Source organism: Chelon labrosus (assembly GCF_963514085.1).
Source record: "Chelon labrosus genome assembly, chromosome: 11".
Taxonomy (NCBI): domain Eukaryota; kingdom Metazoa; phylum Chordata; class Actinopteri; order Mugiliformes; family Mugilidae; genus Chelon; species Chelon labrosus.
This window is the reverse complement of record NC_140344.1, coordinates 762,008-787,569: the sequence shown is the minus strand read 5'-3', so window position 1 is coordinate 787,569 and position 25,562 is coordinate 762,008. Positions and strand designations below refer to the sequence as shown.

The 25,562-nt window shown below is 42.4% G+C and overlaps 1 protein-coding gene across 3 annotated transcripts in view; it reads right to left on the bottom strand.

Moving 5' to 3' along the window:
• carmil2 (capping protein regulator and myosin 1 linker 2) overlaps positions 1-25,562 on the bottom strand; it is a 113,998-nt gene that overhangs the window by 34,916 nt on the left and 53,520 nt on the right. For all 3 annotated transcript variants that reach the window (XM_084555217.1, XM_084555216.1, XM_084555218.1), the window contains exon 32: positions 14,708-14,796. In XM_084555217.1, the coding sequence (XP_084411343.1) occupies positions 14,708-14,796 (89 nt within the window). The remainder of the gene's footprint in view (positions 1-14,707; positions 14,797-25,562) is intronic.

Here is a 25,562-nt window from a genome sequence, read left to right as displayed (position 1 = left end):
TAGCCAGAGTCTGAGGAGTACTGTCCAGTAGTGGAGCCGCTTGGAGCTGCGTTATTAAGGAAAGACGCAGCAGCGTTTGTATTTCATTAAGACTGCACTCTGCTCTACGTCCACCAGTTACAAAGAATTGAGGTGTTGGATTATACACTGTACTTAATTATTCAGTTATTTATTTATTCCTACTCTCACGGACCACTTCACAGAGTGGTTGGCAGAAAAACTTGTCTGATATTGACTACCTGAAATGACATAAAACATCCTTGAAAAGAAATATTTGACCTGTATTTTAGTGTTTTGGTTTCCCATCCACTAACATGAGGGGATGGAGCTTATGACCAGCCAACAGGAGGCGCTTTCGTCCATCTTTATACAGTCTATTCAGTTAATTCTTAAACTCATTCTTAAAGTTAAACTGTAGTTGTTCACAAAAAGAAAAAAAAAGAAATGTTCAAAAATATCTTCATTGAGTACAATTAGGTTATAGGGGTGTGCCACCTTAGGCACTTCACTATTCCATTCGATTACGACTCAGGGTGCTACGTTTCGATTATTCAACGATTATCGCTATTAACACGATTATCACGATTTTCGCTGCATCTTTTTTTCCCCATTCAGGATTTCTATTTTTCTCACTCTAAGTTGATGCATTTACTTATGCCCAAACATCTGGTTTGTGTACAAACGTTTTGATCCTTGACACATTTTGATTTATTCATTCATTCATTCATTCATTCATTCATTTTCTATACCCGGTTATTCCTGTTACGGGTCGCGGGGGTCTGCTGGAGCCTATCCCAGCTGTCATCGGGCGAGAGGCAGGGGTACACCCTGGACAGGTCGCCAGTCTATCGCAGGGCTAACACAGAGAGACAGACAACCATTCACACTCACACGCACACCTACGGGCAATTTAGAATCACCAATTAACCTGATGAGCATGTCTTTGGATGGTGGGAGGAAGCCGGAGTACCCGGAGAGAACCCACGCAGACACAGGGAGAACATGCACATTTTTATTTAAAAACATTTATTCTTGAACAGCCAACAACTTACACAGCGCCACTGTTTATTTCCGAAAGTGCTTAATGTTGACAACTGGCCCATAACTGTCTTTACTTGTAACAGCAAGCAACCTGGTTGGCAAACTTTAGCATACAAACATCGGCAACTGACAAACTGCATGCTGTCTGGACTACAACAACGTTAACATTAATTGGATGCAGTTACACAACAAGTAAACTCGGTTCACCTTTCGGAAAGAAAGCAGTTAATAGTTGCTTCCCCTCATTCTGCCTTATTTCTTTTTCTTTCCGCTCTTTCTTTTTCTGGTACCCCGATTTGTGTTTTTTGGTCGGCATGATGACAGCTTGCCTCCAGGTCATTCAATCTCGGCTCACTGACATACTTGTCACAGGCCGCTGTCTATGGGCGGACTAAACCATTTTGCATCTCCGCGAGGGGGCCCCCAGAATGTCCAATATGTTGGGAGGGCTGTGACACAAAGTTCATTCTCTCAGTTGATGTTATCAATATTTTTGAAATACATTATGACACCAACTAATTGGAGGGCCCAATTCATTAAAAAAATAAAAAAATAAATAAAACCCAGGGCCCTCTCCCTACTCGGGCCCTGGGTTTTTTTGTTTTTTGTTTTTTTTCAAGATGGCGCCGGACATGCCGGCAGCTAGTTACAGTAGCTCAGAGAGTTTTGCCGTGTTTTTGTGTTATTTCGTGCTGTCATTTTTGTCGCCAACCTCAGTCGGACTTTTAATCCTATGGATGTACATTGGGCGAGGTTTGGAATATGTGTATTTTTACTTATTTGTTTGTTAAATACGGCATCCGGAGACCCCTTCAGCCAGGGCTCCATTGTTTACACAAGGGATCAGCTGTTAGCACTGTGTAACACGAGGGTGCTCCCAGGACAATGACTGGAGATCCCCATGGAATTAAGGAGAAGGAGACGGGGCTGCAGAGCTGGTGTGAAGCGCCCGGAGAAGAACAGACGGTATAAACCATGCGTACCGTCTGTTATTATGGGGAACGTGAGATCTCTCCCCAATAAGATGGAGCTGACGGCGCTAACCAGGCTGCAAAGGGAGTACCGGCAGTGTAGCATCATGTGCTTCACGGAGACGTGGCTGAACGAACTGACACCGGATTCGCACGTCTCATTGGACGGATTTCAGATCGTGAGAGCGGACAGGAAGGCAAAGGAGAGCGGTAAGAAGAAAAGAGGGGGAACTGCGATGTTTGTAAACAACAGATGGTGTAACCTAGGACACATCAGGGTAAAGGAGCAGCTCTGTAACAAGGACATTGAGCTGCTAGCTGTTAGCAGGCAGCTGTACTACAGAGGGAGTTCTCGCACGTCATTGCGATAACGATGTACACCCCCCCCTCTGCCGACGCCGCTGCAGCCTGCGAGCTCCTACACACTGTCGTATCGCAGCTCCAGACATCGCACCCCCAGGCCCTGCTACTGATCTTCAACCACGCCCCCCTGTCCTCCCCACATTCACCCAGTATGTTAAATGCATCACCAGAGACAATAGGACACTGGACTTGCTGTATGCAAACACCAAGGATGCATACAGCTCCTCCCCCCTCCCTCCACTGGGTCGTTCTGACCACAACCTGGTTCATCTGCTTCCTGCCTACATACCTATGGTAAACAAACAACCACCCACCAAAAGGTATGTGAGGAGATGGACTGAGGAGGCCAGTATGGCGCTGAGGGACTGTTTTGACACCACAGACTGGGATATGCTCTGCAGGCTACATGGGGAGGACATTGACAGTCTGACAACCTGCATCACCCACTACATAAATTTCTGCGTGAAGAACACTGTACCTATGAAGAAGGTACGGTGCTTCTCTAACAACAAACCCAGAGAAGTCTGGAGAGGCCTGAACACCATCTCCGGACACGAGAAGGACAGTGGAAGGGGCCCAGAAGCGGGAGACCGTGAATGGGCCAATGAACTGAACCTGTTCTTCAATAGATTTGACTGTGTCCCTGCCTCCTCCCCCACCCTCCACAGCCCAGACCAAATGGCACCCTGATGAAGACTATGGAGAGGATCATCCTGGGCCACCTCCGTCATCTGGTGAACAACAACAGGGACTCGCTGCAGTTTGCCTATCGTCCAGGCATAGGTGTGGAAGACGCTGTCATCTACCTGCTGCACAGATGCCTTTCCCACCTAGACGACACCGGTAGCACTGTGAGAGTCATGTTCTTCGACTTCTCCAGTACTTTCAACATCATCCCGCAGGGTACTGTGCTCTCTCCCTTCCTCTTCACCCTATACACATCAGACTTCAGACACAACAATGACAGCTGCCACCTCCAGAAATTCTCTGACAATACAGCCATTGTCGGGCGTGTATCTCAGGGAAACGATCTGGAATGCTTGGAGGTCATCGCCAACTTTGTGGACTGGTGTGCTCTGAACCACCTGCACATCAACACCAGCAAGACAAAGGAGGTGGTGATTGACTTCAGCAGGAAACCACATCTGACTGCACCGGTGAACAGTCAGGGCTTGGACATTGAGGTCGTGGAGGAATACAAGTACCTGGTTGTTCATCTCAACAATAGACTGGACTGGACACACAACACAAACTCTCTCTTTCTTCTGTCTGTACCCGGCTGGCCTTAGGCAGATGGGTCCCTCCATATGAGCTGGGTTCTGCTCAAGGTTTCTTCCTGTTAAAAGGGAGTTTTTCCTTGCCACCGTCGCCATCAGGCTTGCTCTGGGGGTTTCAGGCCGGGTTTTTGTAAAGCGTCTTGAGACGATTTGTGTTGTTATTGACGCTATATAAATAAAATTGAATTGAATTGAAACACCCTGTACAAGAAGGGCCAAAGTCGTCTCCACCTGCTTAGACGACTGAGTTCCTTTGGAGTGTGCAGGTCACTGCTCAGGACTTTCTACGACTCTGTGGTGGCTTCTGCCATCCTGTATGCAGTTGTCTGCTGGAGCAGTGGGAGCTCAGAGAGGGACAGGAAGAGACTGAACAAACTGGTCAGATGGGCCGGCTCTGTCCTAGACTGCTCTTTGGACTCCATCGAGGAGGTGGGTGAGAGAAGGATGTTAGCCAAGCTGACATCAATCATGGACAACCCCTCTCACCCACTGCATCAGACTGTAGGAGACCTAAGCAGCTCCTTCAGCAGCAGACTGCTGCATCCACGCTGCAAGAAGGAATGCTACCGCAGGTCATTCATTCCAGCTGCCATCAGGCTGTACAACACCAGCCTGAGTCAATAATAACTGTCTTTTTTCACAAATAAATCTGCTTTTTTGCACTGCCTTTTTACATGAACCACTACCTCACCATCTCATAGTTTTTTCAAAGTTTAAGTAAAAGTTTAAGTTGCAAAGTTTATTCCACCACCGCACTGAATATACAGAATGTCTTTATATTTCTAGTTTTCTCTATATATTTTTCAGAGTATTGCTATTTTTTGTATGTATTTTTCAAATTTGTTTGTTTGTTGTTGTTTGTCTTTTCCCTGTCAAAGTCTCTCATTGTTTTCTGTGTATATATTTTGCCAAATTCCGTGCTACTGTGACAAGGAAATTTCCCATACGTGGGATTAATAAACATGTTTTATGTCTTATGTCAGGTCCCCTTTTCCCCCCACTACTACGCTCATGCTAGCAGGTCTATTACAAAAAAAAAACAATTAACTTATTCCGTTCCATAAGGTGTCCGGGCAGCATGTGTTCCTGTCATTTAGTTATTATTAGCGGTGGAAAAATGATTCGGATCATATAACCGGCCATCATAGATGACTCAAGAATCATGGATCTACAAGTCTATTTAACCGGCTCAGTTGAGTCCTACCACATTTAATTGATATATTAATAAACGGCACCATTCAAACATCTTACATCTCACTCAGCAGAGAAACATATCATAACGTACTTGACCACTAGCAAGCAGTGCAAATTAAGGCACTCATCCACTCATTCACTTATGCACAATACGCAGAGAAACGAAACTTAACCCTGCTTAACCGAGAGTCAGCAGCCACTCACTCACACGGCCGGCAGAGAAAATAAACTGAACTGACTCATAACTGCTACTCGTGGATCCCTGCATAACTGAGAGCAGGGATAGGTTACGTTTCTCTGCCGAGTAAGTGGGCAAGTGAAGTGTCATTCTCATCTGAGAGAGAAAACACAAATGCTCTTATCTGTTGCCGCCTAGCCACTCTAAAAACGAAAAAAACTGACCATATTTTAAAATTTAGGTCATTAATCGCAGACACGAATGTCTGTTTTCTTCTAGATTGTGAGTAACGCTGTGATACTGAATCCCACTTGGCAGATTAACACACACCTAACTCTTGATCGCTAGAGGATTCAAACCAAAACTAACAGACTGCTAACCTACAGTCAATGCTGCTAACCATAACTCATAACCGGATTCCTGCTTGCGGGCAGCTTGTGGCTTCACTCGTGGATCCCTGCTTTCCTGCGGTCTCGCATTATGCAGTATGAAAAATAATCGTTTTTGAACATTTATGTTATCGTTATCGAATCGTCATGTGTCACATTGCATGCATGCATTTAATAATTGATGTATCGGCACACCCCTATTAGGTTAGCAGTTTAACCAAATTTAATTTGTAAAAAAAAAAAAGGAAAAGTGCAAGAGGTATTTTTTTTTTCATCTTTACTTCTGTCAAAGTGCAAAGTTGTCATCAGAAGCTCAGAGTAAGTTCACTCAGGGGCTCTACATTTTGCTCACAGGGATTGGAATAAATGAGATGTTATCAATATCAGTGCCATTGTCAATTCTGCTTATCAGTCCACTTCTTTCTAGAGACCCTTGGCAATTCCTGATAAGTTTTGTGTCTGGAAATAAGTTAGTCTTACATTATTTTCAGCACCAAACCTGCTGTTTTATTATCTGTCAGAACACAATCTCTTCTTGTCAATTGACTTGAACATGTTGAACAAGAAATTACTTGAATAAATTACCATCTTAAATCTTCTTAGCACTTGAAAATGTTAAATTACTGATGTTTAACAGTGTGTGGGCAGTAGCAGCAGTTGTATGCAAAGCATGGCATTCTTGGAGTTTAATACCATGTTGGACCGACAACTGTGTCAGGATGTTGCTGTATTTGCACCACTGCACTCTGGGGGTTGGGGGTGGGATGGATTCATATGATGAATGTAACGAAAATATGCTAACTTACTGAATGTGGTAGCAGCCTTGATGTGGACATGTCTGATTCAGATGCAACTAAAAATCCTTACAGATGAATTTCATCTTGATAAGTTAAGTCACTTGAAATCCACTTTCAGTTTCATTACAACACCACTATAATGTTGTTTAGGCTAATTGTGATGTGGGAGTGGGAGCATCATTCAGAGAAACTGGAGGCATATCATTCTGATCTATCATGAAACCGGTTTAAGTCTGGACTACTTTTCGATTCCCACTCCTAATTCTCGCTCATCCTCAACGATGTCAATCAGCAAATCATGCTGTCAAATTTAAGAATGTCTCTCCTCTGCTGCTGTCAGATGTCATTTCAAAACTACATTTCAGTGCCAATATCCAAGCTAATGCAGGACCACAATCAGACATATTGCAGGACATCGTATTGACTTTCTCAGATGACTAGAATTCACCAAGAGGGCTCTTCAACAGCTGAATCTGCATTTATCCTCTCTAAATTACAAAAACTTTGGCATCACTCTCAGCCCTACCCATCTCTCATCTCTGCAAACCAGCAGATCAAGTTTAAGCTTTTCCATCATCAGCACTTTAACCACCTTAGCAATGGAAAAGACACAACTACTCATGCTGGCTACCCCCTGGGCTCAGGGATAGGGTTAGGGGGCAAGAAAAGTACATCACTACATTCTAGTCATTCTGATCACCGTTTTAAGTCCCCGGCCAACTTCATGCAAAGCACAAACCCCCATCTGAGTAACCTGGGAAATACTTCAGCCTTTGTTCACCTCATTTCCCAACCATCTTTGCATCACATGATTCAACCAGTCTGTGTGCTCACTCATTCCACTCCTTGGAAGCCACTCAGCATTCTTTGGCCTTGGGTGTGCCAGCCTTCTATATTCCTGAAGCAGCATACAGATGTAGCTGACCAAGGTAAAACAAAGAAATCTTTTGGCAGAAAGCTAAACATGACATGCTTCTCCAATTAGGGGTTTTATTAATGGGGGGGGGGGGGGGGGCACACATACACAGCAGTAAACATTCTACATAGTAATAGCACAGAATTGCATGACTAGTAGTAGATAGGAAATTAGAGGGCAAGAGCTCTGTGCCAGAGAAAAGAAAGTGGAGGATGCGAGAGAGGAGAGAGAAGAAAGAAGGAGGACATGTGTTTGGTGCATCGTCCCCCAGCAGCCTAGGCCTATAGCAGCATAACTAAGGGATGGTTTAGTCCAGCCCTAACTATAAGCTTGATCAAAAAGGAAAGTCTTAAGCCTGACCTTAAAAATAGAGAGAGTGTCTGCCTCCCGAACCCAAACTGGGAGCTGGTTCCAAGGAGAGGAGAGGAGCCTGATAGCTGAAAGCTCTACCTCCCATTCTACTTTTTGAAATTCTAGGAACCACAAGTAGCTCATGTCTAAGCCAACGTATGACTGCAATCAGACATGCTACAGAATACTGTATCCACTTTCTTTGATTGGTGGCAGGTTCTCCAGCAGATGAAGCAGAATTTATACTACTAATTCATTGCATCTCTCCAGCTACAGCCCTGCCCCCTCTAATCTGAACTTTCAAATACACAAATCTTCTAATAACAGTATAATAACAGTATTAAAAACAACAGATAATGACAAGGTAGAGATGATAATAATAAAGATGAAAAGGAGGAGATATAATAATGGCTCTTGACTTCCCCTTTGACAATCACAAATAGAAACTACTGCCACCTGCTGGTATGAAGAGTTATTTCCTTTCACACAGGCTCTGAACGTACACTGCCTGGCCAAAAAAAAAAGTCGCCACCTGGATTTTACTAAGGAAATACGTACGAGCCTCCTATTGGATAATTACCGCGTGGGTGATTATCTTTCAGCTGGCAATGAGGTATTTAACCCCAACTGATGCAATGAGTAGCTTCTCATTTCTTAAACAACCATGTTGAAAGACACATCCTGTGGTCGTGGAAAAGATGTTAGTCTGTTTGAGAAGGGTCAAATCATTGGCATGCATCAAGCAGAGAATCCATCTAAGGAGATTGTAGAAACTACTAAAACTGGGTTAAGAACTGTCCAACGCATTATTTAAAACTGGAAGGATAGTGGCAAACCATCGTCTTTGAGGAAAAAATGTGGTTGGAAAAAAAACCTGATTGATCGTGATCGGCAGTCACTTAAACATTTGGTGAAATCAAGTCGAAGAAAAACAACAGTAGAAGTCAGGGCTATGTTTAATAGTGAAAGGAGCTCAAAGGATTGGGACCGAACAGCTGTGGAGCCTTAAGAAAACAACTAATCAGCGAGGCTAACCAGAAAAAAGCCTTCAATTTGCTAGGGTAAGAAGAGAGGCAGATGAAGTCATGCAGTGCTATTTGGGAGTCTTTCTCTTGGGATTTTGTGGGGCAGGATTTTTATTTTTTTTGGGGGGGGGGGGGGGCAGTCACGTGATCAGGATATGACGGAGTATTTTTGTGGGCTCGGGATGGGATGGGACCGACAATTGATTCCTGTGTCACCCTCCAGATGGAATGAATGAATCAATAAAGGACACTGCTAGTGATGAGATGGAGAAGCTTTTGACGGGCTCCCACACGGACGCAAACCTGTTACACCGAACTTTATTTTGGGGGGGGGGGGGGGTGCAGCAGAGATAGTTTGGGAAACACTGACCTAAACTAACATCAAATCACTATACTATAACCTTACAATCACAACAACTCAGTAAAAACAAATATCACATCAAATCAACGTTTCTCGTTCTATGCTTAGCTTAGCTTAGCTTGACTAGGCCCAGGTCATACTACCAGTTTTGGTGGAAAAGTAAATTTCTGGTGTGTTACTCCTGGCGGTTCCTGTTGGAAGGGCCGAGCTGGGAAAGTTGGAAGTCTTTGCTGTGTGTTCCTGGTGGCAGACGTTGGAGGCAAACTGGCCGCTCCTTTGAAGTGACTTGTTAGCAGCTCGGTGCTGACTAGTTGTGTGGCTCCTGTTGGTTGGGGGTTTAGCCTGCAGACCTTCTGTTTGTTGGCTAAAGGAAGAGCTGGTGCAGATTCCTCAAGCAGGATCTTGCTTCGCTGCTGTAAAGAGAACAGGCCTGGAGTAGCTGCTCTTTGTTAGCAGACGTGGAGGTTGAAGAGTTGAAGAGTGGAGAAGAGAGAGTAGAGAGAGACAAAAGCCAAGCAGAGGCTTTTATATGACCCGATGACCTCGGAGGTCACATGCCACTGTCCACCAGTGATAACTGGATCAGTTATCACACCTGGAGGATTGTGGGACTTGAGGTTTCCAGTGCTTTCCTTTGTTTCCAAGACAAAGACACAACTTGGTTATGCATGGTGAGCTTCCATCGCTCACCACCATGTTCAGGCCCCCACATTCCCCCCTTTGGTTTCATGATCTCACTTGAGGTGTGAACATGAGAGCGCAACTGTCTGTGTATAATCCAAGTTTTTTCCACTGAAATACACATAAGCACACTGACAGTTACTAACAGTGCCAGTGAGAAAAATAAGAATGTCAGTGATGTAAATTGTTAGGGTAAGATGCAGAAAAAGAGTGACAAGTACAATGATAAAACCATTTCCAAACGTCCAAGAGTTTTGTGATTCACTCATTGGTTTATTTTAAAATAATAATTATTCAATGCAGTGCTCGGTCTGATCTTAACAGAAATAAAAAATTTAGGCCTTTACGCAGACGTTACTGGAAGGATGTCATCACATTTCAAAATTTTGGTAGTCAATGGCTGTATCATTGTTTGACTGTGTCCTAAAATTTGTGTTGGACACGTATGAATAGCAAAATACTACCACGGAGTTGGTTCAGGTGTATTTGCAAAGTTAGACAGTGGGTCTGGGTCCAATCAGAATTTAGGTTTTTCTCAGCTAATAGAGGGAGGTGTGACTATTAGTGAGTTGAAAACTATGGAGTTTGCTGCTGTTGCTAACGAATCAACAAGTTTGCCTACTTAACTGCATAAAAAGTACTAGCACATACTGGCAGTACAGGGATGGACTGTGTTGTTATCGTGGGGAAGAAACTCTGAATTTGTGTTGCCTTAAGTTTTTATGAACTCGTGGCTCAGGGCTGTAACACTCCATGTAACCAGAGGCACAGAGGTATTCAGAGGTGTTGTCACTGTCTGCTAAATTGTGATCATCTAAGCTGCACTCAGAGATGCTGCGATCATCATCTGAGCAGTCTATTGGTTGATCATACTGCTGGGCCTGTGTACTAAGGCACTAAATATTAGGGTTTGGCTATCATAAATAATTAATAATTATCAAAAATATTATATTATATTATATATTATTAGATAATTGGATCTAAATTACTAGATCACCTCGGGGCACCACCCTTCTAAGAAGGGAAAAGACAGCTATTTGATCAAACTAGTCTCATATTTACTAAATTGTCAATTTGGATTTCTGATCAATAATTGGAATGTGGTAAGAATTTTATGAGGTGCCAGTTTAGCATGCAAGAGACCCTGAGTCTGTGTGTTGCATAACCTAAACTAACATCAAATCACTATACTATAACCTTACGATCACAACAACTCAGTAAAAACAAATACCAAATCAAATCAACGTTTCTAGTTCTATGCTTAGCTTAGCTTAGCTTGACTAAGCCCAGGTCATACTACCAGTTTTGGTGGAAAAGTCAATTTCTGGTGTGTTGCTCCTGTAGCTGGCGGTTCCTGATGGAAGGGCCGAACTGGGAAAGTTGGAAATCTTTGGAGTAGCTACTCTTTGTTAGCAGACTACCTGGCAGCCAGCTGCAGCTGAGCAGCTGGGGGTCTCCACATGGAGGTGTGGAGTTGAAGAGTGGAGAAGAGAGAGGAGAGAGAGACAAAAGCCAAGCAGAGGCTTTTATATGAACTGATGACCTCAGAGGTCACATGCCACTGTCAGCCAGTGATAACTGGATCAGTTTTCACACCTGGAGGTTTGTAGGACTTGAGGTTTCCAGTGTGTGAAATGGATGACCCTTGAGCGGCTGGATGATGCCGAAGAAAAGTAGCAGACTCTGGTCAGGTTTCCCAGTTTTAGTTACATTTACTTAATCAACACCCAAAATAGCAACACACAAAGCATGGTATAAGTCCAGTGAGATCAGACCTGCAACACAGACAGATTGCAAATGGCGCCTTATGTACTGTGTCAGCGGCTCTAATCATTGGACTCATCCATTCAGAGGTAAGTTAAAATATTATGAATTGGCTGTCTTACCAATGACAAAATATCTCCTCTGCTAATAAGACATAATATTTACAATAAGCAATATTTGCTGCTATTTTCACCCAAAATACACATATATAAATATAAATACCAAATATAGCAATGAACACCACAATTAGAAACTCCCCACTTCCTGTCCTGCCGCTTGGTCTCTCCCGGAATGTATATGACTGTTCACTGGAGAAGACACGGACTGGACAGGTAAGTGTTAACACAAACAACTCGCTTATTTCACTATTGCACCTTTACCACTTAACGATATGCACCACAAGTCTTTAAAATTACATCTGCACGCTTATCGTTTACTATTTCATTAATTATATATGCACAATTTCGGCGGAGCTTAACTTCCCTCTCTTCGCAGGCGGAGCCGAGCGCGCAGCCCCGCGCCTGCCCGACGGCATGCAATCACCCGTGGTCACGAGGTTACTTAAAAGCTCTTTCAACATTCAATAAATAAAGACATTTACCTATCTCTACCAACAATGTGCAAATAAGCAATGTGCAAAATGTACTGTGCAAACCTAGCAAATAAAGTGCCATCGCGACTAAAGTGCAATGTGCAGTTATTCAAAAGCTCAAGTTGTTATTTTGCAAATAAATACAATTTCCCATGTGCAATATTTACAAGTAACGAACTGTGCTTCCTTACACCGTGCTTTCCTTTGTTTCCAAGACAAAGACACAACTTGGTTATGCATGGTGAGCTTCCATCACTCACCACCATGTTCAGGTCCCAACACAGGATTCATCGGGCTCAAATTGTGAAGGAGTGGTTCAGGGAGCGTGAGACATCATTCTCATACATGGATTGGCCTCCGGCCACCACAGAGTCCAGACCTTAACCCCAGTGAGAATCTTTGGCATGTGCTGGAGAAGGCTTTCCGCAGTGGTCAGACTCTCCCATCATCAATCTTGGTGAAAAATTAATGCAACACTGGATGGAAATAAATCTTGTGACACTGGAGAAGCTTATCAAAACACTGTCACATGTGTGCTGTAAATCAAAGCTAAAGGCAGTCCAACGAAAGTGGACTGCCTTTAGCAGTGACCTTCCTGCAATAACAGGGTCATCTGTGGTTTAGACATCCTTCAATTGCCTTGTTATCAACACTGTCCTCACAAATTAAAGATCTTTGTAAACCTAACTCCTCATAAACTTTTAAAATCAGAATTACCGTGGCTCCTTATAGAAGATTTTAGGAGCACAAGCATTAGATTCAAGGATACATCTTAAATTGATCATTATTGAACAAAATTCTTTGCCTATATTTACTGTATTACTGACAAATGGTGATGTTTGAGTTACACTTTCTAATCCCCGCAGTGGAAGCACAGTGATTTCAAACAATTTTATCCAATAACATCTCATCTGACTGACTGCTCTGAACCAGAAGACGCTACCTGATTGGCCCACTTCAAAGTTGTTTACTTCACTGGATTTACACATACACTGCTGGACTTGTTTTTCCAACATGGAAAAAAAAAAATAAATGCTCACTCTTTTAAAAACAGATGCAAAAAGTGACTATTCGGTCACTGCATGTAACTGGTGGTGGTTCTAAGTTGTCACAAATGTTGCTATTCTCTTATGAAGCCAGTCATAGCTGACCTGGGAATACTTACACCATAATATAACTCTCATATTTCGGTATTTTAAGTTTAAGATTAATCTCTTGACATTTATTCAGTTTAGTTCTTGCATGTGCATGCATGAAATCATGGAATTTATGGAATTTTTTTGTTTGGCCATTGGGCCTAATTTCTGTACATGTTGAATCCATGGAAACCTTATGCATCTTTCATGGGATTTTCAGTTTGGTCCTCAAACTAAATTTCTATTCCTCATTGCTTACTTTGTTTTCTGTTTGGTTGTCAAACCCTTATCCAAATCACAATAATCCAAAACTGAAAGCCAAACCTACAAGGAACAAGGAGTCACAAGGAGAATGCAGGATATTATAAGAGAACCAACTGAAACTCCCTGCTGCCCCATGAGCAGTGTTGTACAAGTTCACACTAAACAATATCTAGTTAAAAGTTGAGTTCACACAGATAAAAGTGAACTAGTTCAAGTTCATAGTTCATTCATTCATTCATTCATCTTCTATAACCACTTATTCGCGGGGTCTGCTGGAGCCTATTCCAGCTGTCATCGGGCGAGAGGCGGGGTACACCCTGGACAGGTTGCCAGTCTATCGCAGGGCTAACACAGAGAGACAGACAACCCTTCACACTCACACGCACACCTACGGTTAATCACCAATTAACCTAATGAACATGTCTTTGGACGGTGGGAGGAAGGCGGAGTACCCGGAGAGAACCCACGCGGACGTGGATTCTAACCCGCGACCTTCTCGCTGTGAGGCATCAGTGCTAACCACCTTTCCACTGTGCCGCCCAAGTTCATAGTTCACAGTTTTTAATTTTGAACTAAGTTCATAGACTCCAAAATGAACAGTTCACATTCATTTTTTATTTATTTTTTATTTTTTTAAATGAGCAGCGTTGAGCAGTTCTTGTTCAATAGAATCTCTGTCTTCATCCTCACTCATAAATGTCTCTTTCTCTCTTCCCGCTGCTGTATTCAGCTGACTGTGGGAGTTTCCAATTTAATTATTGAGACTTTTCCAGTCTCAATCAGTCGATTATGTCCTTGTTGTCAAAATTAAATACATTTCTCATCTGCTGCTATAAGATGAAATTTCATAACTGCTGTGACCCTACTCCACCCCATTTACCTCCAGTTTTCACATCCAGGGTCTATTCAAGGTCATCTGAGTACTCTCCTCATCTCCATTAAGTCTAATTGACACAAACATTCACAATTTTCTGTTTTGCACGTTATTAAATAAAAAATGTTTTGTTCACTTGGAACAAAGTCACAGAGGATTTTCCCTTCCTTCGCTCTCTTTTTGGCATTCAGTACTGAACATTATTGTCAAGTGGACAGCTATAGATGTTAATACAACAGTCAGGACATGTATCATATTAATAAACTTCAAATGATGATGAATGATTCATTTGTAGAGTTTATACTTAAAAGTACTCCACAAAGGGCCTCATAATTCTGGATATGAAATAAAAAGATCTATAACAGGAAAATAGAGCATGTTAATGCCCATAGCCTTGTATGCAATCTCACTTTCATCTGGTTTCAGAAAACTGTGTACACCTTGTCTGGCCCTACCTCTGGCCCCAGATGTACGAGTGATGTGTAGAGAAAGATGTTTGTTCATTTGTTTATTGGTGTATAAGTTCAACTCACAGTGCACAGTCTGGGATAATTTTCTTGGTGAAGAACTCCTCTACTCCTTCATCCACTCTGGCCTCATTCTCTACCTTTGAGAGTGGATCCTGCAAAAAAGATAAGAATATAACATACTATAACATACATAACACATATGTAAACTGCGTATTGTATACATGTGTGCTTCATAAGAGAGGAAAATACACAAAAATCCCCTTATGTATGTTTGCATTCTGTTTATAATTTCATAAAGAAACCAAAATGTGAGTGACAAATAAAGTGGTTCATTAAGTTGCACTCCATAAACAGTATGCAAACATTAAAACCAGAGAAAATATGTGACTTGGGAGACTCATCCATTTCTCAAGTCTGTCAATTAAAATTGTTGGTGGACCAAGTTCTAACGGAAGGATTATAGCCACATTCCTCAGGGTCAAATACAATATATATTAGGCTCCCTTATACAACTGTAATCAGCCATACTTACAAGAATTATTGCTGACCATATGTATCTCTTTATTGCCACAGTTCTGCCAACATCATAAACATCATTAATAAACATCTTACACAGTATGACTGTCAACACCATTTGGTTGAGACTGCAACAATGCAATTTTGTTCAATCAACCATAACATTGTACAATTATAAACTGAAAAACAAACAGGAAAAAAAGGGACAATCTAACCCTGTATCCAGCCAAATGGAGTCAGCACCTGCTATTCACAAGAGTGCTGAACTATGGCCATGCCAGGCCACCCCCAGGTAAACCAGAAAAGTCTGTTACAAATAGACCATTCCTGGGCCTTAATCTCCTGCTTATACTGCTCTTGGCCAGTGATGCTGAACTAAACCCTGGTCCTCAATCTCTAAACGCAAATTTCCTGGATGCTTTACAATCACAGCTAACTGGAATAAAACTGGGCCTACAGCTAGCTGGGCTAGAATCATACCAGGATGTAGCTACAGCTACAGCTAACCAGGCCACCACCATTGCTAACTGGAATAACACCACTGCTAGCTGGAATAACACCACTGGTAGCTGGACCACCTTCACTGCTAGCTGGACCACATCCACTGCTAGCTGGATCACTTCCACTGCTAGCTGGACCACCTTCACTGCTAACTGGACCACCACCACTGCTAGCTGGACCTCCTCCACTGCTAGCTGGACCAACACCAATGCCAGCTGGGCTAACACCACTGATGCTACCTGGACCTCCACCACCACTGCTAGCTGGGCTAACATCACAGCTAGCTGGACCACCAACGCTAGCCGGACCACCACCACGCTTAGCAGAGGCACAGTCAAATGTGCACACTATGGGAACATCACACTGGTGAGTGTTGTACATCACTTCTCTCACCCACTTCTTAAGTAAGAATTATAAACAGAACTAGATGATCGCAAATGATCATAAAGGGGTCCATGCCATGGCGCAGTTGTCCCTGTGTGGGACGCAGAGGCATAAGTTACCAGTACCGCCCCCTATAGACAGTATTGCACAAAACTTGGTGGGCTTGTAAGGAGTCATCACAATTTTCAAGCAGTTTACTGTGGTAGTTAGTGAGATATAAACATATAGTGGTTGTAGCGCCCCCTACAGCCCGAACTTCACGAAACTTGGCATGATTGTACGCAAGTATATTATAATGACGGCTGCTAAGTTTCATAAGGATTGGGTGAATACTTCAAAGGTTATAGGCGTTGAAGTCATATGAAATGTTTCCGTGTCACCTGTAGCGCCCCTGTTGATGTAATGTCACGCAACTTGATGGGTGTCTACACAATATTTTACAGATTGTGTATGCCCTATTTCGTGAAGTTAGCTATTGCAGTTTTTGAGATATTGAAATGTTGCTTGTGTAACGCCCCCTAGAGACCAAGGGTCACAAAAGTTCGGGTGCTTGTACAGAATCATATTATTATCAATGATATGAAATTTGATTAAGGTTGGGTATACTTCACAAAATATTAGCTTTGGAGTTGTACTGCGCCACGCCCTAAAAATTAATTAGCCATTAACTTTGTAATCAATAATCCTGCTACAGTTCTTTTGAGAACTTTTCATTATCTTTGTCCATAAATTATACATGCCATGTTCGGTGAGAACTGGATGAACAGGCTAGGAGGAGTTGATTTTGATTTGAGGTGTATTTTTTTCAAAATGGCGGGGAAAAATGGCGGGCGGAAATGGGCGTGGCCTAGTCCATTAGAACCAGGACTATATAAGGAATCAGAGGGAGAAAGAATTTTGTTTCTAGGGCACGTGGTTCTCGAGATATGAGGCAAAACGTAAATTGGCTTATTATAGCGCCACCAAGCTGCAAGCATGTGTGTTGACACCTTGGCAAAGTGACATGCCAGGACTTCTGCCAAGTTACCAGGTTTGATGACTCTGGCCTTGGCAGTTTGTCCTGAGCAGACACTTTTGGGGAAAAAGAAAAAACCGAAGGCGAAGAATAGCAATAAAAAGCGCAAAAAAATCAATAGGGATCCTGTAACTTCGTTTGCATGGACCCCTAACTAGAAATCCGGTCCTAAGAAGACACAGATATACGAAGATCTTTCATACTCTAAACCAGGCCAGAGCAATTTGGGATCCACAAGCCAAACCAAAGGGGCTATTGGGCGGACATTTAAATATACATAGTATAACACCTAAACGTAAAGAGCTGGATCATCTACTCTGCAACTCCAACATTGACTTTCTCTGTCTTTCTGAAACATGACTGACACCTTCCTCATCAGATTCTGTAATATCTATGCCTGAGTATAATGTGTACAGGAATGACAGGACAAATGGCAGGGGTGGAGGAGTTCTATTGTACGTCAAAAGCACCTTAAAATGTAAACAGATTGAATGGCCAGAAAACATCCAACTTGAATGTTGGTGTGAATATCCCACTCAACTGCTATCATTTACCTTAATTTCTGTATATTGTAAATCAACTACTAAGTTGGAATTTTATGATAAACTAAAATGTCTTCTCAACTATTGTGATTTACACAAAGAGATAATAATAATGGTTGGTGATTTTAATATAAGCTGAGATGAAAAAATCTTAAACAAGTTACCGACCATTTTAATCTCACACAGTTAATAGAACACCCTACTCGGATAACCTCACGTTCATAAACACTCATAGATTTACTATTTGTTAGCCAACCTGAAAGACTCACTAAAACATTTAACTATGTGACTATGGTATCTTTTTTTCAAGGAAGCTCACAAAAAAAACGTCTTTATGATTCACATAGACCCACAGTTTCTTGTTCTACAATTCCAAAAAAATCAAATGCAAAATTTGGGAGCAGCTCTGCAAAGGACTGACTGGAGAGAAACATTAAAAAGCAAAGACATAGAAATTTCCAGCAATTTGTTCTTAACGAAGTAATGTTAAACCAGAAAGGGGAACCAACATAAGAAAAAAGGAAATTCATTACCTTGGTTAAATGATGAATGCAGGAAAATGCATGAGATGAACAACTTAAAAAATCATTGAAAACTGGTCTCACTATAGATAGACAAAAATTCACATTTTTAAGAAATAAAGTAACTTAAAGTCTGTGAAAGACTAAAGCAAAATTCTTCATGGATATAATTGTCGAAGCAAAGGGAAATGCCAAAAAGATCTGGCAAAATCTTAATAAATTAATTAAAGAAATGAAAGACTCAAACAAAAATATTGAGCTGAAAATTAACAATGCAATGGTAACTAATCCAACTAATCCTGCACAGCCAGTTTTTTTCTCTATGAGAAATAACTGAGCTGGAAGTTGCTAACATCATTGGTTCTCTAAAGAATTCTAAAGCCAAGGATGTCCATGGGCTGGACACAAATGTATTGGTCAACTTATCATTTAAACAAAAAGTTGTCCCATCATCTTGGAAAATGGCTACAGTCACCCCAATCTTTAAATATGGTGACAGTTCAAATATAGCCAACTATCGGCCAATCAGTATCCTCCCTGTGGTTTCTAAAGTTGCTGAGAGGTGGGTAGCAAAAATTATAAATGAACATTTAAATAAAGGCCACTCTCCTTTGCGTCCAATTCAATTTAGTTTCCGTGAAAATCTTTCCACAGAGTTTGCAAACTGTCTGTTTATAGAAAAGTGTCCAACATGTGTTTAACATGTCATCTTCACTATTGCAAAAAATATTCACGAAGCAGTGAATACTACTAAACACTAAAACTGTGTTTGTATGATGTTTGCAAAAAAACCATTGGACATCAAACATTCAGGTGTATTTTTGGGAGGACAGGAAATAAATTGTTTCCAAATTCAAGTACCTTGGTTTGACCTTTGATTCCACACTATGTTTCAAGAGCCACATTAAAAGAATATCTAATACAGTGAAATTCAATTTGAAAAATTTTAAACAAATACATTTCATAACACTTGCTGCTAGAATGTTTTTTACACTCAATGATCCTGTCACACATTGAATATTGTATTACATGTTGGTCGCTGGCAGGTGTAAATACATGCAAAATCACTGAATCACTATAAAAAATCTTTTAAGGTCTTTGATAGAAAACCAATGTCACATTTGTAACATCTTAAAAAAGCACAACTTACTGAGCCTCGAGAATTTAAAAAATCTTAAATTTGCTTGTTTGATGTACAAGGTGTTACATGGACTTGCCCCACCTTCCATGGCTGACTTTCTTAAAAAAAGGGCTCACACTATAAAAACTGTCTCCGGCTCTATCACTTCTGATCACAAGCTCATCAACGATGAGTTCAAAAAATTTTACTCAAGTCTTTATGCTTCTGACTCTCAACTTAACCCAGACCAGTTTGTTGATTTTTTCAATAATTTGAATATTCCCAAAGTAAGCCTTGAGGATGTTTTGTTCCTTGAAGAAACTATGACCCCCGAATTTATAAAAAAAAAAAATAATCTATTGCTTCTATGCAAAGCGGGAAGGCTGCAGGGCCGGACGGCTTTCCAGCCGACTTTTATAAAAAAATTTCAGACAAATAAGTACCCCTTTTGCACGCGATATATACCGAATCCTTTCAAACAAAAACTCTTCCTCCGACTTTATATCTCGCCACTATCTCGCTCCTCTTGAAAAAGGACAAGGATCCCCAGTGCTGCTCTTATTTTCAACCTATAAGCCTCCTTAATCAGGATTTTAAGATTCTAGGTCTCCGTTTGGAGAAGATTCTTCCCTCCATCATTTCTAATGATCAAATTGGTTTTATCCGTGGTAGACAGTCATTCTGTAATGTAGGACGTGTGCTCAATATCTTGCATACTCCTTCCTAGCATTCGGGAGCTGAGGCTGTAATTTCGCTAGACGTGGAAAAGGCTTTTGATCGCGTCGAATGGGATTATCTTTTCTTTGCTTTAGAGAAGTTCGGTTTCGGTCAAAATTTCATTTCTTGGATCAGGCTTTTATATGCATCACCCATGGCTTCTGTACTTACTAATTATCAAGTGTCTGACCATTTCCATCTAGGTAGAGGCACAAGACATGGGTGTCCTTTAAGTCCCCTCCTGTTTTCGATTGCTATTGAGCCTCTTGCCATAGCTTTGAGACAAAAGGATAGGATAGAGGGAATCATTCGGGGCAGTCAGACGCATAAGGTTTTCCTCTATGCGGATGACCTCCTTCTTTTTCTCTCTAATCCTGATACCACTCTCCCTCACGTCTTATCTCTGCTCAGTTCTTTCGGGGCCATCTCAGGGTACAAACTCAATCTGAATAAGAGCGAATATTTTCCCATAACACCCTCCTCCCCTCAGCAAATTGATATACCATTTAAGATTGTAGGACTCATTTAAATATCTTGGTGTGACTATCACTTGGACATACTCAAAACTATTTCAGGCTAATTTTTCTCCTCTTCTTGAGCACTGTAAAGCCAACTTTGCACGATGAGCAGCCCTTCCTCTTTCTTTAATTGGCAAACTTAATTCAGTGAAGATGAACATTCTCCCTAAATTTCTTTATTTGTTTCAATGTCTTCCCATTTTTATAACTCACTCATTCTTTAAAACTTTACAACAACTAATTTCTGACTTTATCTGGGCGGGTAAACATGCACGCATACGCAAAGAGTTCCTTGAGAAACCTAAGCGGCTTGGGGGCCTTTCTGCCCCTAATTTTCAACTATACTACTGGGCGTCGAACTTAACCAACATGTCTTTTTAGCTTTTATCTTCTGACAGTGCAAACTGTCCGCCATGGGTTAATATTGAGGACCCCTTTGTCATCCGTACACCCTCTCGGCTCTCTTAGGGGCATCGCTTCCACTTCCAGTTTCAATCCCCAAACATAATATTGTTGTGTGGCATTCTTTGAGAATTCTGAAACAATTTAAACTTTCCTTTGGCCTGCAGAACATCTCTCTTTTTACTCCTTATTCCCCCCTTCTAGCCATTCCTCTGCTTTTAAAATCTGGCATGATAAGGGCATCCAAAAACTGGAGCACTTGTACATAGATGGTGTCTTCGCCAGTTTCACACAACTTAAAGAAAAATTTGTTCTCCCACGATCTCCTTTTTTTCAGTACTTGGTGACTTTATTAGGAAGAAGTTCCCAGATTTTCCCTCTCTCCTGCCTAAAACTCATCTGGATCATATTATTAACATGCTTTTATACTCTCAAAGGGGGAGGCTGGCCAAAGTTTATCAATACATAATTTCAATTAACATGCCCTCTTTAACTATTATAAAACAACATTGGGAGGAGGAGCTTGGCTTCCACATCTCGGATGATATTTGGGATGCAGCCTTGGATCGTGTACACTCTTCATCCATATGTGCACGTCACAGTCTTATCCAGTTTAAGGTATTGCACCGCGTACATTATTGTAAGACTGCCCTGACAAAAATTTACCCAGACATTGACCCCCTGTGTGACAGATGCAAAATGCTATACCATATGTTTTGGTGTTGCCCTGAATTAGATCGATTGTGGTCATCTTTCTTTGATTTATTTTCTAAAATATTTAAAAAAAACTGATACTCCCTGTCCCCTTATGGCCATTTTTGGGGTAACCTCAGGAAACATATCCTTGACTTCCTGTCAGCGCAAGGCTTTGGCGTTCTCCTCCCTACTAGCGCGGCGGTTGATTTTGCTAAATTGGAATAATTCTGCCCCACCCACCCACACACATCTCATCAAGAGTATCATGTGTAATCTCAAATTAGAAAAGATCAGGTATACTGTTAATGGTGCTCTTCAGAATTTCCATGGGACGTGGGATGGCTGTGTTGAATTTGTGAAGCGGTTAGAAGGGCTTCAGTTGGAGTGATAGGCTTTCAGTGGACCCACTGTAGCAATGCCCGAGCTGAGGACGAGTGATTGAATGCACAACTGGACCCCCCACCCCCAGTCATTCCTCTCCTGTCTTTGTTGTCCCTTCCTGTGTGTTTGTATTTGTGTCTTTTAGTCCCCCCCCCCCCCCCCCCCCCTTTTTTTGTTTGTTTTACTCTTATTTTATTTTTTTCTATTTCTTTCATATGGCTATCTTATTTAACTTGCATTGTTTTGGTATGATTTGATTCTGTATGATCTTGGCATTGTTTTTCTTTGATATTTACAGATTTATTTATTTTATTTATTTATTTTTTGAAGTGTTGAAGTGAACCCCTTGTGCCCTGATATTCACTGTTGGAATGCATCCAAGGAAAACTCAATAAAAAGAATTTTGAAAGAAAGAAAGAAAAGGGCTCACAGCAGTCTCAGGACCAGGGCCTCCTCTAGTGGGGACTGTGAGGTCCCACACAGAAAAACAGCGTTTGGACAAAATGCTCTTTTCTGTGAAGGCCAGTAAGATGTGGAACAGTCTTCCACTCTCCATAAGGGAGTGTCCCACATTACAAGCCTTCAAAACTCACTTCAAGCAGTGGTTGAAAGCAAACCGCTCTTGTAACCATTGAGTTTTATTTTCTTAGTAATGTGCTGTCTTGTGATGTGCTCTTATTGTGATCTATTGTCCTGTCCTATGTCTTATCGTGTTTTTGTGTTACCTGCCTAGGGACTGCGGATGCAAATTAGCATTGTTGCTATAATCCGGCATATTTACATCTATTGCTGTCTGAATAGATGTTCATTGATGTGCACTGTCCTTATCAAATAAATAAATAAAAAAGTCAAAAAACATTGCTACTAATGTATCTCCCCTTATGAAGAGACACATTATAAGCCACACCCGCCTATATAGGCGCATCTAACCTTTCCTCCCCTGTTTGGTCCAGTTCGAGAGCAGTGACACAACTCACCAAAATCGATTACAATGGACCGCAAGTAGGCCCTCAACGTGTCGGACAGCGAATCATTCGATTTTCAGTCAGTCATCCCAGATTCTCCTATTCCGTCTACTTTCTTTCGTCCGCCTCCAGCTAGACACCTTTCCCGACTCATACATTATCCTCCATCCAGCGACTCTGACCATCATTCTACACCTCCTCCATTACGTCAAGACAGAGGCTGCAGTACCTAGCGCTGCTCCCCCGAGCCATGCCCTCCCAGAAACCAACATAGCCAGCCAGCAACAAGACGCCGTACTGGCCGCTCTTCTGCTATCAGTTCCCCTCTGGCCAGCACCCCTCCACGCCTGACTACCATCTCAGACTGGACAGTAGCTCGCCTCCAACATGTCCTGAGAGAGAAGGGCATTCAATTCCACCGCAGCGCTAACAAGGCAAAACTGTTTGAACTTCTCCAAAACTCCATTTCCGCCACCAGATCAACAACACGCTCCAACCCAGGTACCGGTTCTTCCCCAAGACTTCACCATGACCACATTCCATCATCCCAGCATCTTTTCCTCTTCCCTTCCTTCAGCCGTTTCCGACAAAGCATCTTTGGTTTCCATAGCCTCTTCATCCTCATCCACTTCAAACACCACCATCTCGGCAACTGGTATGTTGCCAAGGTGCCATGGAGACCCTTCTCTCTAATGTAATCTGATTCCTACTGACCCATCCCCCTTGTCCTCCCTCCCCATCCCTACCCCAACCCCCCTCCCCCAACAACCCTCTACATTTTTTCTGCCTTCTATTCCTTTCGCAGCAGCACCTTCCTCTCTTCCCACCATCAGTCCACCGATTACCAACTTCACCTTGGCAACCGCCATTCTAGCCACCCACCTGATTCTAACACAATAGCCTTCTCCCATCTACACTGCTTTGCAGCAGCAAATTCTCCAGGGTAATTATGTAGATCTAGCCCAGCTCATCCAACCATCACTCCACAACAACACATACACCAGGGAGCTTTCCACCTCCCAAGGCCCAGGAATTCTGAAACTAGAATCTCTCCAACGATCAAGAGAAATCACACCTACCAAATTTGCTCTTGCCTTTTCCATTTTTTTCAGAGACGTTTCCACTTCCTGCCCATAGCTCCATTCCCCAGGGTATAGATAGAAGAGGAAGACCCTTACTCCACCAGGTGATGGTCTGAAATAACATGTATGACCTAGGTTGCAGATCCTCCAGTTGCCGATCCCTCCATACTTGCTCCTTCTAATGCGGCTTTCTTCACCCCACAGCTCCTCCACACCCAGCATCAATAGCCTCATCCTAAGTGCAGACTTCACCATGAGTTACGCCTCAATCGACTACGCCATCAGCCTCATCTGCCTAGCTGGTCGCAGGGCCTGGTACTGGTGATTTTGGCTTTGGCCAGCTTGGCCTCACAACTTTTTGGAGTAACATGGAAAAGGTCCTACTACTTTGCCTCACCTTCGGTTGCAAAAGCAGCCCGAAAATATTCAACTCCCTTTCAGAAGCCCTCTGCTGGATCCTCATTAACAACTATAAGCTCCCTTTTGCTGTATATCTGCTCGATCACTTTCTTACCATTACACAGGGATTAAAGCAAAAAAAAATCATCTGACTGAAAATTTTTTTAGGCAATCACTTTGTGGAGTTTTAACCTTTTGTTTGTGGACATGCCTTGTGCCTTTCTTTTTGGTCATGTTTGATTGAATGATAAATTGACGCGACATAAAAAAAATCATGCATTGAGCATTAAAAAAAAAATCCCCACGCCGAGAGGCGTGGGTAACCCGCTGAACCCCACTCGTGATAGGGACTGGGGATTGCAATTATTTCCCATGAACGAGGAATTCCCAGTAAGCGCGGGTCATAAGCTCGCGTTGATTAAGTCCCTGCCCTTTGTACACACCGCCCGTCGCTACTACCGATTGGATGGTTTAGTGAGGTCCTCGGATCGGCCCCGCCTGATTTGTTCACAGCCCTGGCTGAGCGCCGAGAAGACGATCCAACTTGACTATCTAGAGGAAGTAAAAGTCGTAACAAGGTTTCCGTAGGTGAACCTGCGGAAGGATCATTAACAGTCTGGCGCAACCACCTCCGCCTGGCGCGAGGTTGGTCTGCTGCTGATGCCTCCCTTCTTCGAGGGCCGCGGCGTGTCTCCCTCCGCCCCGGAGGAGAGCTCGGCGCATCCCGAGGCGCGCGCAGGCAGGCAGGCTCCTCTCAGACAGTTAAAACTCCACAGCTGATAGGTGAAGTTGTTGCTATCATATCGGTGTTGTAGACCCCCCTTCCTTTTTTTTTTCTCTTCGGATCTGCACCGATCTCATTTTTAGCCTTTTGAGACCCGAGTTGACGGAAATCCATCGTAGGACGGAAAACTTTAATCCATGCATTACACCCTCATCCTCATCCTAACCACCATCCCACGGCCTCACCACACTTACATCTGCCTTCACCAATCACAGGGTCCCCACTTCCAAAGAGCCTCATTTGCTAGCTTTATTACGTACACCTATTCTATCCAAAAATAAATAAATAAATAAAACATCTAAGTCTATATCAGCGACATCAGTTTCTTCATTAAACACTTTCACTAGAAGATTTCGGCGGCACTAGAACATTCCC